The sequence below is a fragment of the Myxocyprinus asiaticus genome, chromosome 37 (assembly GCF_019703515.2).
Source record: "Myxocyprinus asiaticus isolate MX2 ecotype Aquarium Trade chromosome 37, UBuf_Myxa_2, whole genome shotgun sequence".
NCBI classification, from domain to species: Eukaryota; Metazoa; Chordata; class Actinopteri; order Cypriniformes; family Catostomidae; genus Myxocyprinus; species Myxocyprinus asiaticus.
This window is the reverse complement of record NC_059380.1, coordinates 41,560,034-41,573,556: the sequence shown is the minus strand read 5'-3', so window position 1 is coordinate 41,573,556 and position 13,523 is coordinate 41,560,034. Positions and strand designations below refer to the sequence as shown.

General features: G+C 38.4%; 1 protein-coding gene across 1 annotated transcript in view; it reads left to right on the top strand.

The window, feature by feature from the left end:
- LOC127428116 (tether containing UBX domain for GLUT4-like) overlaps positions 1-13,096 on the top strand; it is a 32,320-nt gene extending 19,224 nt beyond the window's left edge. The window contains exons 13-17 of the mRNA XM_051676205.1: positions 2,726-2,778; positions 10,262-10,313; positions 10,721-10,790; positions 12,093-12,283; positions 12,922-13,096. Coding sequence (XP_051532165.1) covers positions 2,726-2,778; positions 10,262-10,313; positions 10,721-10,790; positions 12,093-12,283; positions 12,922-12,932 — 377 coding nt within the window. The 3' untranslated portion in view covers positions 12,933-13,096. The remainder of the gene's footprint in view (positions 1-2,725; positions 2,779-10,261; positions 10,314-10,720; positions 10,791-12,092; positions 12,284-12,921) is intronic.
- The last annotated feature ends 427 nt before the right edge of the window (positions 13,097-13,523 follow it).

Below are 13,523 nucleotides of genomic sequence, written 5' to 3'. Positions count from 1 at the left end.
TTGATAGCATAACGAAGTCCTTTATTTGGAATGGTAAACGTCCCAGACTACATTTCAATAAATTACATAGGCTGACTGACAAAGTTGGGCTAGGCCTACCCAAGATTTTGTTTTTATTATTATGCGTTCAGTCTCAGACATTTGGCTCATTGGTCGCTTCCACCTGAAAAAGCCCCTCCCTGTTTTGTATTGAACAGGAAGTTCTTGCCCCTACTTTGCCGCTGCAAAGCCTTTCTATCAAACTAAATGGAGAAGTTAAATCACACCCGGTTATTTCACATTTGCACGTGATTTGAACAAGAGTGTCCAGAGTATTTAATATGGACATTTATTTAAATGTTGCCTCAAGCATATGGCTGAACCCCAAATTATGTATCAACAAGTCCCCTTTCTGTTGGCCAGATTGGATTGTGAGGGGGTTACTACACTCGGCGACCTGTATGAGTGTTGAGGTCTTTCGAGAATTTGGATCATCATTTTGGGATTCACAGATCTCAGTTTTATAGATATTTACAGCTGCGCCACCTGCTCTGTATTATTTTTGGGAATAGCACACACCCTCCTAAGGCGGCAGGTGCTTTGGGAGAGGTAACTGCTGCTTTTGGGAAAGGCCATGAAGCATCAGTGTATTACTCCCTGCTGATTCAGAGTCTGGGGATGAAGCTTTAACTTATATCAAAAGATTATGGGAGAAAGATTTAAACTTGGTATTGGAGGATGGAGTGTGGACTAAGATTCTGAAAAATGTCAAGTCTACATCTAGAGATGCAAGGGTGCGCCTTATGCAATTTAAGATTTTACATAGATTTTATTGGACCCCCACTAGATTATATAGGCTTGGTCTTAAAGACACACCCACCTGCTGACGATGCCAATCAGAAGTTGGAGACACTACCCATGTCTTTTGGGGGTGTGTCAAGATTCAAGATTTTTGGTTGAAGGTTCAGAATTATATGTGTGATGTTTTGAATGTTCAAATTTTGCTCTGTCCCAGACTCTGTATTTTGGGTGATGGGGCGGTCATGAATTTGAGGGATAATCACATTAAAAATTGGGTTCTGACCAGTCTTGATCGGCAGGCAAATAATTTTAAGGGTTTTTTTCTGAGTGGTGTGAGGAAATGGGGAAGGTAGCTGCATTTGAGGAAGTGGTAAGTAGAAGGCTGGGGTTTAGGGTCTTATTTGATAAAAATGGGGCAAATATTTAGTTTTTGGGGGGGACTCTCGGAGAGGGGATGTGGAGAGTGTAGTTTAGTTTAATCATGCATGTTTATTATTATTTTATTGTATTTATTTTTATTTTTTATTTTTTTTGGGTTGTGTGTGTGTTGTTATGCGGGACCACAGGGGTGTTCGTTGAGGGTCAGGGTGGGATTTGTTTGTGGGGTTTAAATGTAAAATGTTGATTCTTTGTATATATGTTGAGTTTTTCTCTGTCATGTGCATATGAATCAATACAAATTTTAATAAAAAAAAAAAAAAACTATGTAGGAAGTAAGGGAAATGAAGTGAAAAAATATCTCCATCATGCATAGTATTGACACATGCCTATAGAGAATATTCTGTTCATGTATACGAGAGCACTGCAAAGAAAAGACATTTTCTCAAATTAAAATGACAAAACATTTCACCTGGAAAGCAAGTGTTAACTAAAGCATGATGCACACGTGGCAGATTGTAATTTTGTTGGTGCTCTCTGGAAATATTGTCTTGAGAGAGGCAAGGTGTGACACTGAGTGCAGGTAAATGTGCTCTCTATGGAATCCTAATTGTTATTGGCCCAGTGTGACCTTTTTTAATGCCTCTTAAATGATGCTGTGGGCACTGTTACAGTATATTGTTCTTTGGCACAATAAAGATATAAGTGTGGAATGTAAAAAATAAAATAAAAATGAATCCAATCATAGTATGGTGCAGACTGCCCCATTTGAGCTGGTAATGTGTCGACTGATTGAGGGCTCATACTCCGCTGAGAGACCACAGACACATCAGATAAGTTTAAATGTTTTACTATGCGGTTAAATAACATGCACACATATGATAAATCTGAAAAAAAGTTGCTGAAACAAAATAAAGTACATAAAGGTGAATATGGATTTTCTTTGTGCTGTTACAGTATTTATTAATACATCTTTAATAACTATTATTAACAATAAATGTCTTCGATGTCTTTCATAGACTGAACTGTAAAATATCAATATTGAAATTTAATATAGCCACAGCAACGGCAGCATAGATGCAGACAAATGCATGCATAGGTGATCTCGATTTTATGCACTAGTAAGAATGCGTAACTTGCGTTTTTAAAATGGTGTTTCCGTGAAAATGTGCTACGTGCAATGCAACATGCTAAACTGTCTGAAACACGCCAAATTGATAACAGTCTCTAAAGCAAGAAGAGATCAGAATAAAGTGACTTGAAAAGTAGCTCATGCATCTGTATATTAATTTTATGCTGCTATGGCAGGACAGTTTCACAAGGACAGTTTTTATGCATTTGAAACATTTTAAATTAAGAAATTAATATTTGATTAACCGTTTGAGTTTAAAATGAATCTGATATGATGAAACATTGACTAAATTTAAAGGACATTTTTGTCAAAAGACTAAAACTATGACTAAAACAAAAACTGTGTAAGAATTAACACTGAATAAACACACAAACTTTGATATTTTCTTCAGTGTGTGTGTTTCATCTGTGTTTTTTTTTTATTTTTTTATTCTAGTTGTTGCTCCACCTAAAACCATCCTGGATGAGCCGAATGCCACTCTATATCAGGTGAGAGACGTGGTGAGTGGTGTGAGTGTGAGTGGTGTGAGTGTGAGTGGTGTGAGTGTGAGTGGTGTGTGAGTGTGGTGTGTGGTGAGTGTGGTGCGTGCGAGCAGTGTGTGTGCGTAGTTGACTGCTGAATAGAAGTTTATAGTCCACTCTCATGAGCAGACAGACACTTGTGTATCTGCTGATTTACGCTGATTTTAATAATAAAGCCAGTGCCACACTAGATGATTTTTCCAGCGATTTTCAGGAGTGAGCTTCATTAACATATCGCTGGCCAGGCGGAGGGAGAAGTGCACGTTAGCATCTGCCAGTGGGAGGTTGTTAATCAATTGACCGTCAGGACTCCCTGCTGAGTTAATGGCTTCTGAAAAAGCACATCAGGCTTGCTTAATGATTCTGTCACCGGGGTGGGGTCTTGTGTTCTCATCAAGTGACCAATGAGCTTCCTCAATTACTTAAGAACTGACGTCAAGCTGATCTGAACGTTTTCATCGTACTCAGCTGCATATCATCACAAATGCTGATTGTTTTCATAGTGATTCTGTCACCAAGCGTTTTTCCTGCCTTTTTTCCTTCACTAAAATGACATCAGAAAACGAGCCACAATAGTCTGTTTTTATTGAACGTAATTTCTTTACTCACTGAAAGCTCCATATGGTCATACATGTTCTACGGCAAGCCTCGAGGGGATAAATACACAATCAGGCACTTTCACAAGGTAAATTTACTCCATGAATCACACACCTGGCTCAGTTGGAGCATTTGTTTCTGAACCTGGTGCGTTTTCTCCCTTGGTTCAATTCATATAGGCATATATGAACATGGAAATTGTACTCGGATCCACACCAAAACAATCAATCTGAGACCATCTGGTCGGAGAAGAAATCTGTAGGTCAGCTCGTCACTGTAATTCATCATCAGTACGTGAATATAGCCTAATATTGGATATCCTCGTGCAACCGCGCATCCTCCTGCGTGGACTGTGTGTTTTGTCTTCGCTATAGACTGTACAGAATTTCATTTCATTTAAAGCGACTGATCTCAGTTCAGGACACTCTGTGCTGTCAGTAAAGGGTTAAACTTTCGACGCACCGAGTCATGTGACAAAACAACATGGTGCCGATCTCAGAGAAGTTTGTCTTTGGGAGAAACACCAATAAGGGTACGTTTACACGACAACGATGTACTAAAAACGGAAACGTTTTTTCTTTGCGTTTTTGAAAAGTTTCACGTACAGACGACAGCTTTGTCAAAATGATCCCCGTTCACACGGATCCGCGAAAATGACTAAAAACTGCACCTGCGCGCATAAGCATTCTTCCACAGAGTGGTGAATACAAACGATGCGATCGCTGGTCGTAGTAGTGATGCAGTAAATCTACACTTTGCTGTAGAAGCGTCAATAAACTCAAAAACTTGAGCGCACAAACACAGTCCTGTAGTCCGCCATTGTAGTTTTAAATGTCTCACGTGTTGTTTTGAAGTACTCGCGCGCATGCTCATAGACTGATCTCTCAAGATTATTCAATAAACTCTGCTCATTTTTACCATCATGCTGACTCTTGGGCTGGTAGAAGAGTATGCTAACATAACCTGTTGATGTCGACTGGTTTTGGATATCAGACTGGATATCTTCTGATCGAGAGAAAGGTCTTGTGTACACTGGATCTAACATGCATTTTCACTGCCTCATGTTTTCATATTCCAAGCATATAACTGAATACTGTACATGGCATCACATCTCTGTCTATAGGCTATATACTGTACATAAACGGTGGGTGAATGAATTGCAGGGTAGAGGTACATCAAATAAAATTAAGTAAATAAATAAATAACATTTAAAATACAAATACATTTTACCCATCTGAATCCATACATTAATTTCAGGATTTTCAAATTGCAGGTTCTGCCTACTGTACAGTGTTCACACTCCATACAAAACACTCCAAATGAATCAATTATTGATTATTGTTATTTGCACAGACACCAGTATTCATATTGATAATTATACATCTCAAATTGATGCCAATCAATCCATCATTCTTTATATAACACGTAATACGTGTGCACATGAAATCATCGTTTTCACAAATTCGTGTTTTTGTATGTTTACACAGAGACGATAACGGCATCGTTTTCAAAAACGTGCACTTTGAAACCCGTTTTCAAAAGTTTGTGTTTTCAGGCCTCAAAACGCCGTTGTCGTGTAAACGAACAGCCAAAACACATAAAAAGTTTTCTGTTTTTAGTTGAAAACGTTGTTGTGTAAACGGCCCTTAAAACTACATCTGGTAAGAAACCTCATTATGTTTTTACATTGAAACCTGATTGAGTCAAAAGAGTAAAATCTTTAGTTTCATCCAGTATGCCATTTTAAAAATGTTATCGATTTATCGCAAACCAGCACACTGTTAAACACGATGACCACTATAGTGGACTGTAGTGCTATTTTCCCCATAGAAATCTACATTTACTGTACATTATCATATTGAGAATTAATGTATTCATACAAAAGCTGAAAAATGTTGCTTTCAGAGGCTTTATATGGAATAAGGTGCATTTATAGCTGTTCTGAGACCAGTGCAGACAGACAGCACACTGGAGGTTAAGTCATTCACTAAATAGGGAGCAAGGGAGCATCCTATAGCTCTCTATGCAGTTAAGTGCATTCACTCCTAAAATCTGATCAAAAGTTCAGTTTCAGGCTGCAGATGATGTTTGAATCACTCAACATGTTTGACAGACATGTGACAATGATAATCAGTACATAGATTCAGAATTTATAATGTATCATTTTATTTTAACATGCTTGACAGTGATTGGATGATGCTGGACATTACTTTGAATCAGAATTAATTATGATAATTTCTGATTGGTATAATGCTTCAGCACTGACTATCACTTGTGTGTTTGACAGTGTAAAGAGAGAACATTGAGATTTATTGGCCAAAGTAGGAAAAAACATTGTAACATAAAAAGTCAAATGAAGTCAAATCATTTTTATTAGTATAGTTTTTTATTTGTGCTTTTCCCAAAACACATTGATCCAGCTTTATAGAAAATCAGCTGTAATGTTTATAACGTCTCAAAAACATGAATAATCAACACTCTTGGACAGATAATAAACTTGATTTAAAAAATCTGACTTTATATAGTTTGGTATTATTTAGAACTAACAACTTAAAATTAACCCACTGTCCACATACCAGGACATCCATTTTTAGGAAAACAATTTGCCCTTCAAAGCAAAAAATTGTTTTTGCATGTTTATTAGGAGCTACTTGTTACAAATCAAAAAGGAAATGGAAAATGCACACAGCAGTCACACTTGGGTCTCAGGAGGTTAAAGTTGTACATTTAAGTTAATACTTCCTGGGGTAACTTTAGCATGATCGTTTCTGTCTTTTTGATAGCGTCGGAAAAGACAGGTAGGGTGATGTCAGCAACTTTATGACAGAAATAAACATGGCTTAACTTTTTCTGTGTGTGTGTGTGAGAGAGAGAGAGAGAGAGAGAGAGAGAGAGAGAGAGTGTTCTCGCGTGAGTGTGTGCACGTGAGTGTGCGCGAGTGTGTGTGTGAATGTGAGTATGTGAATGTGTGTGTGCGCGTGTGTGTGTGAATGTTTGTGTGTGAATGTGTGTATGCGCGACTGTGTGTGAAAATGAGTTTGTGTGAATGTGTGTGTGCGCTTGAATGTGTGAATGTGCGAGTGTGTGCGCGTGAATGTGTGTGCGTGTGCATGCGCGTGAGTGTGCGGGTGTGATTGTGTGTGCGCGCGAGTGTGTGTGTGAATGTATGTGAATGTGTGTGTGCGCGAGTGTGTGTGAATGTGTGAATGTATGTGAATGTGTGTGTGCGCGAGTGTGTGTGAATGTGTGTGCGCGAGTGTGTGTGAATGTGTGCGCGCGAGTGTGTGTGAAAATGAGTTTGTGTGAATGTGCGTGAGAATGTGCGAGTGTGTGCGCGTGAATGTGTGTGCATGCGCGTGAGTGTGCGTGTGGGTGGGTGTGAGAGAGAGAACTCCGTGAGAATTTTTAATGCAGAAATAATGCAAAAGCAACTAATGACAGATTAAAATAACCACAATGAAAACTTTACAGCTCTTTCCCATCCGTGTGTCGGATAATGTTCATTTTAAGCGCCTTATTGATATTTGAGCTTAATCTTTAAAATGAAGAAAATGCAACATTGTAACTATTTTAGTCTTTATTTTGGACTAAATCATGCAAGCTACAGGCCTGAAAACACCCTAAATCACTCTGTTACAGTTGTTTATGCTCACGTAGTACTCCTGTTTTTATTTCGGCAAACTCCACGTGACGGAATCAGAGAGAGTTGCGGTGAGTTGGTATGTTTGTCACCCCTCCACCATTCTTAATCGGCAAGTGTGTCATACATCTGACTGAGGAGAGCGAGATCTCAGCAAAACAGTCTGCATGTGTGACACCCTCGTCCAAAATTCTAGTTTGTGTCACAGGCGTAATAAAATGTCATGAAAATAATGTCACGATGCAAATGATCCTATTAAAGCTTCATTTTCTTTATGCTAAATATATATATATTTTATTTTGTGGTAAAACATGACCAGGTTCATGTTCTTCGAGCAAGTCCCCTATAAACACACAAACACACACGGTTGTCAGAAGTGTGTTGTGTAACTGTCTCTCGGTTCATCTGGGTGTTTTAAAGCATTATAGATTCACAAACAGGATATGCATGTCACTGTCCCTCATGTAATGGAAGGAATTTGTCACACACACACACACACAAACGGCCCCTGGAGGGTCTACTCTCTTGAATCTGGGGTCTCTGAGGACAGCGGCCCCTCGGCTTGTTCAAACACATTGTTTCCTGTTCAAAGAGCTCTAATAATAGAATTCAGGACAGACTGTCATAGACCCGTACATACACACAACTGACCGCTGCATTTTTGTGTGTGTGTGTAAAGTGGTTTCTCACAACTATTGCTTTGTGTCTGTATATGTACATTTATACAATTTTCAACAAAAGTTTGATTGAAGGACTCTTCAAATGTAATGTGGTATTACCATAACACATTTTCCTTACACATCAAATACTTGAGAATAGAGCGCAACAATCTGGTTCTGGAACTAAAACATTTATTAAAGAAACAGTTTACCCAAAAATGACAATTCTCTCATCTTTTACTCATCCTCATGATATTCCAGGTGTGTTTGACTTTCTTTCTTCAGCAGAACACATTTGAAGAAAAATAGAGAAATATCTCAGCTCAGTAGGTCCTTAAAATGCAAGTAAATGGAGATTTCTCTTTTGAAGCTCCAAAAATCACAGACAGTCATCATAAACATCATCCATACAACTCCAGCAGTTAAATGAATGCATGTGGTGTAATCGCGTTGGCATGTTCACACGAGAACTGACACACACGCATCACACATGGAAGAGCGGCGCTGATTAGGAGGAACACTGAACAGAAGTTCTTCATTGGTTTTGCTTTAGATCTGTATTTATCTGTTTCTTTACTCTCAATGGTGCGTTTGTGTGCTCATCCTGGATGTCTCAACTGAGAGAAGAGAGTGAGATTACATTAGAACTCTCATGAATGCATATACAGCTGTGTTACAAGTACAAGTGATTATTTATAGTTAAAGTACTTAAATAGTGATCTTTTTTGCACCAAAAGTGATCGTGTTGCTTTAGAAGACATTAATTTAACCGCTGGAGTCATATGGATGATGTTTATGATGACTGTCTGTGATTTTTGGAGCTTCAAAAGAGAAATCTTCATTCACTTGCATTTTAAGGACCTACTGAGCTGAGATATTTCTCTATTTTACTTCAAATATGTTCTGCTGAAGAAAGAAAGTCAAACACACCTGGAATATCATGAGTGTGAGTAAATAATGAGAGAATTGTCATTTTGGGGTGAACTGTCACTTTAATTTTCTCCATAGGCTAATTGATTTTTATATATAAATTATAAATCTTTAAAGACAGATCTACCGTTTGTTTGTTGATCAGTGGGATCTGCTTCTGTTGAAGACATCCGTCCACATTATTTCAACTTCATTTAAAAAAAAATTGTTTAATAGCAGAATTCCTGTTAAAGAACTACACTACCCATAATCCTGAAGAGAAATCCACCAATCAGAGTGTCGCAGCAAACAAGCTCCTCCCACTCACATGGTGCATTATGACGCAGTCGAATTGCACTCTCTACACTCTCAAACTACTGATATTTTTGTTTATATCTGAATATTTTTGCAATGAACTTAAAATGTGTTTTCTAAACGTATAATCAGTTGAACTTACTGTATTACAAATACATGCAAAGACATATTTTAGTAGTAGTAGTACATTATTTTTAGGTACATTTTCATTCACAAACAGCCAGTACGCCTGTTCGTCCTGTTAGATCTTACAGAGGTTTTTATTTATTTTTATCCCCTTTTTTCCTAATATGTAATGCTCAATTCCCACTACTTACTAGGTCCTCATGGTGGCGCGGTTACTCATCTCAATCTGGGTGGCTTCTGAGACCGTCAATCCGTGCATCTTATCACGTGACTCGTTGTGCATGACACCGCGGAGACTCACAGCATGTGGAGGCTCATGCAACTCTCCACGATCCACACACAACTTACTGCACGCCCCATTGAGAGCGAGAACCACTAATCACAACCACGAGGAGGTTACCCCATGTGACTCTACCCTCCCTAGCAACTGGGCCAATTTGGTTGCTTAGGAGACCTGGCTGGAGTCACTCAGCACACCCTGGATTCAAACTCACGACTCCAGGGGTGATAGTCAGCGTCAATACTCGCTGAGATACCCAGGCCCTCTCTTACAGAGGTTTGTCCATATAAGATCATCGTTAGATCATATTTGGCCTCATATCTGTCACAGCAGAACTTTGGAAAATAAAAAACTCGCGATCAGAGTTTGTGCGACAAAGTTCAAATATACTAAGACCAGCTTCAGGGAAATGACGGTGATCCGTGAAATATAAAATATGTCAAATCCTGATTTTTTTTCCTGATTTATCGATCCTGATGGAAATATAAAAAGCCCAAATCTTTAGTAATCTTCTAGAAATGGGGTGTTTCAACAAAACAAACAGCACTTTTCAGACTTTTTCAGCTCAATGTGAACGAAGCGACCATTGAAAGCAGCTCTTTTCTGCGATGCCAAAAGAATCCAGAAGTGCCGCTGCCAAGCGATCATTATTTTCAACCGTATTTTTTATAGTGAAAATACATTTTATTTCCACACATAATACTATATCTATAATTTTATCATTTACATTTTTTTCTTGAAGTTATTCCCATTGACATTTGTCAACCTGATCTAATCTTGCACTATCATGAAAGGGTCAAATTATCTGATATTTTAAGACTCACTCTTTAACTCTTTGTGTGTTTGTAGTTTATTGTGACCGATGTGTCTCAACATAACACGAGACGGACCGCAGTAATTCAACTTTCTGTCTGTCTCTCTCAGGCGAATCTCTTCCCGGCTGCTGTCGTGTACTTTGGCTCAGATGTGAGGACAGGTTTGTAATATCTTTTATCAGCTCTTCAAACTTATGAATGACATCAATTTAATCTTCTTAAACTGGGAACACACAGTGCATTCTGGGGAACGGGGAGCACTGGTCCCATAAGCGACAGTCTGAACTGGGATAGTTCACCCAGAAGTGAAAGTTCTGTTATTATTTACTCACCCTCATGTGTTTTTTCCATGGAAGAATGTTTATGCAGCTCTTTTCCAAATGACAAGATTTTATAGTGAGTCATTGAATGGAGAATACCTGCGTATTCTTCAGAATTCTTCAAAAACGTATTTTGTGTTCCACAGAAGAACGAAAGTCATATGGGTTTGGATTGACATGATGGTGAGTAAATGATGACGGTGAACTATCCATTATAATCGTGTATGTGTGTGTGTGTGTTTCTCCAGATTGTTATTTGCGCAGTGATCTGTTGGGTGACAGTGTCTCCGCCCTAGAGGCAGATGAGCTCATTGCAGGGTAAATATTTCACCAGTGTTTTGTCATATTTTCTTTGTCCGCAGTCAAATGCATTTCTTAGTGAGATCAAAATCATTCTGAAATCAAGTTTCAGTTACTGACCATTTTTAAATTCCGTAAAGCAATTTTACAAAGAGGAGTTTTAGGCATGTAGTGAAGCTGATATGCCCAAAATCTGTGATTTGGGATCATCCTGACAAATTTGGAGTCTGTGATTTATGGTCTCTGATGCCCAGACACTTTTAGGGCAGAAAAATAAAGAAGAAAAACAGAACAAACACAACAGGGTGCTTGTACCCTAATCATCTGTTTTGAAATGAGTATTATTATTTTTATTTTTTTAAATAAACAGTTAAATTTACAAGGTAAAACATAATATAATGTGTAGTTGTAGTGCTTTCAATATAGCACAGGGTGAATAGAATTTACAAATTACTCCTTTTTGTTTTTATTAGCATTTTCCATACTGTCACAACTTTTTCGGAATTGGGGTTGTGTGTGTGTGTGTGTGTGTGTATATATATATGTATATGTCACTGTTTTTTATATATGAAACAGTTTATTTTCACATTAAAATTTAATACAAAAATAAAAAAGTGTGTGTATATATATATATATATATATATATATACATCATTTTTTTGTTGTTGCATTAATGAAATATTAGTTATTTTTTTGCATTAATTAAATATTAATGTGTAAATAAACTGTTTCATAAATATAGTAAACATTATATACATTATGATATGACACACTGGCATTCCCCAAACACACACACACATTCGGCAGTTTGTTTTCATGGTCAGACAGTCTGCAATTCCTTTGAGTTTCCGATGTGACATTCCACAATCTGTTTCCTCTAAAGATAGTCAACACTTTCCTAGAAACCCCTGCAACACAGACACATCACACAAAATACACTGTACACAAGTCGTACATAATTTCTGTGGTAACACACATTTTTTTTAATCTGGTTTCTGAACAAGATCCGTTCAATGGTAAACCTAATGGATCGAAACATTTCCTCTGTGAGCTAAACTGTGGAGAACTCTCGCCTCACTGATTAAACCACTTTCATTCATGTGATGCTCTGCAGAAAGTCTTTAATCGCTGCAGGTTCTCAGGAGGTCATGACCTTTGACCTGTGTAATTCACATGAAAGGGGTCAGAGAGACAAGTTGAGCTCTTCAGAACTCATGCACATCATAAAATGTGTATTTGAGGACTGATGGCTCGGGACACTGTGTTGTTTCTGTCTTCTGATGCGCTCTCTCTCTCTCTCTCTCTCTGTGCATCTGTCAGCTGTATGCCGCGCTCTCCTCCTCCACTTTCGTCATCAGTGCCGTCTCAGGACGTTCTCGCGGCCGCAGGTGAATCGTCAGGTTCCTCCGGACAGCAGGGGGTGACAGAGGACGCCTCTGACTCTCAAACTTCAGCACCCAAACCAGTGAGAACTGACCCCGGAAAAGTGCCCAAGTGGCTCAAGCTCCCAGGTGCGTTTGTATCGTCTGTGCTCTCAGCTCGTCCTTTATCCTCTTAAACCCAGAGCGGCCGCTAGCTGATCACAAAAAAAAATAAAAATCTTATGGTATTATTCAACAACCACTTGCTTGATCTGCATAAAAGAGGTGTCATTTTAAAGCTTAGACTTTTATCTTCATTTCATTGATGTGTTAGATCGTGCTCATTGGATGTCTAGAGAGTGTTAGAGTCCTTATTTGGAAACAGACGTGTCCCACATTGGGTCAGCAGAACCAGAGTGTACATACAGTACATTGTTCACACATGCAACCTGATGAATTACAGGAAAATTGTTGGGTTGCCTTTACTGCTAAATGTACCTCATGTGCTGTTCACACATACCATCAAAATGGAAATTTTTAGGTAATGATACAACTTCGCATTTAGGGAAATTGGCAGAGCAAAATTTACCAGTATTTTCAAAAAAGTCGTGTTCACACATGAACTCTAACCTGAAATTTGCAGGTAATTTTCTGGAAAAATTCCAGCTGGTCATTAAGTGTTTCAGAGTATACATGTCTGTATTTAGCAGGTGTGTAAAGCCCTGTTTCATGCTAAAGTCTGTGTATTTACATGCATTCTTACCCTGTTTTTTACTGCATGTCTTTAGGTAAGAAGTAACACTACAGCAGCGCTGGAGACAATCTTAACAAGGAAAGAGAAAAGCTGGTTTCTCTCACTGATGCCCCGTAATGACACATCTGTGCCACTGCACATGTAGTATTAGAGTTTTACCATAATTCATGACATTATTCCTTGATTAAAGCCTCTTATTCAATTGCCAATTGAGTTTTTCTCTCTTTTTTTGTGAAAGCATCTGTTTTCCAAAGGCACATGGGTTATTTTGGGTCACATTTAGCAAACATTTTTTGATACAGCAAACATTGTTAAGAAATGAAAGATGCATTACACTGTTTAGCCCATCATTTTCCAGTCACATGATGTTGGACGTCCCGAGCGACTTTTTTTTGCATATTGTTTGGTTCAGGTTGGTTGAATATCACATAGACTGCAAGAGGGTGGGATCTTTTGATTTCACTATGCCCTGGCGACGCACTAAAACATCTTGTCCACTGCATAGCAACACTCTGGCAACCACCTTACCATCATGGCAGAGAGTGTTGCAAGGGAAACATCACTCACAATATATGTTTTTTTTCCTTCCAAATATCAACCCAAGTTTTCATGAGATAAAGTCAAAAGAGCAGACGC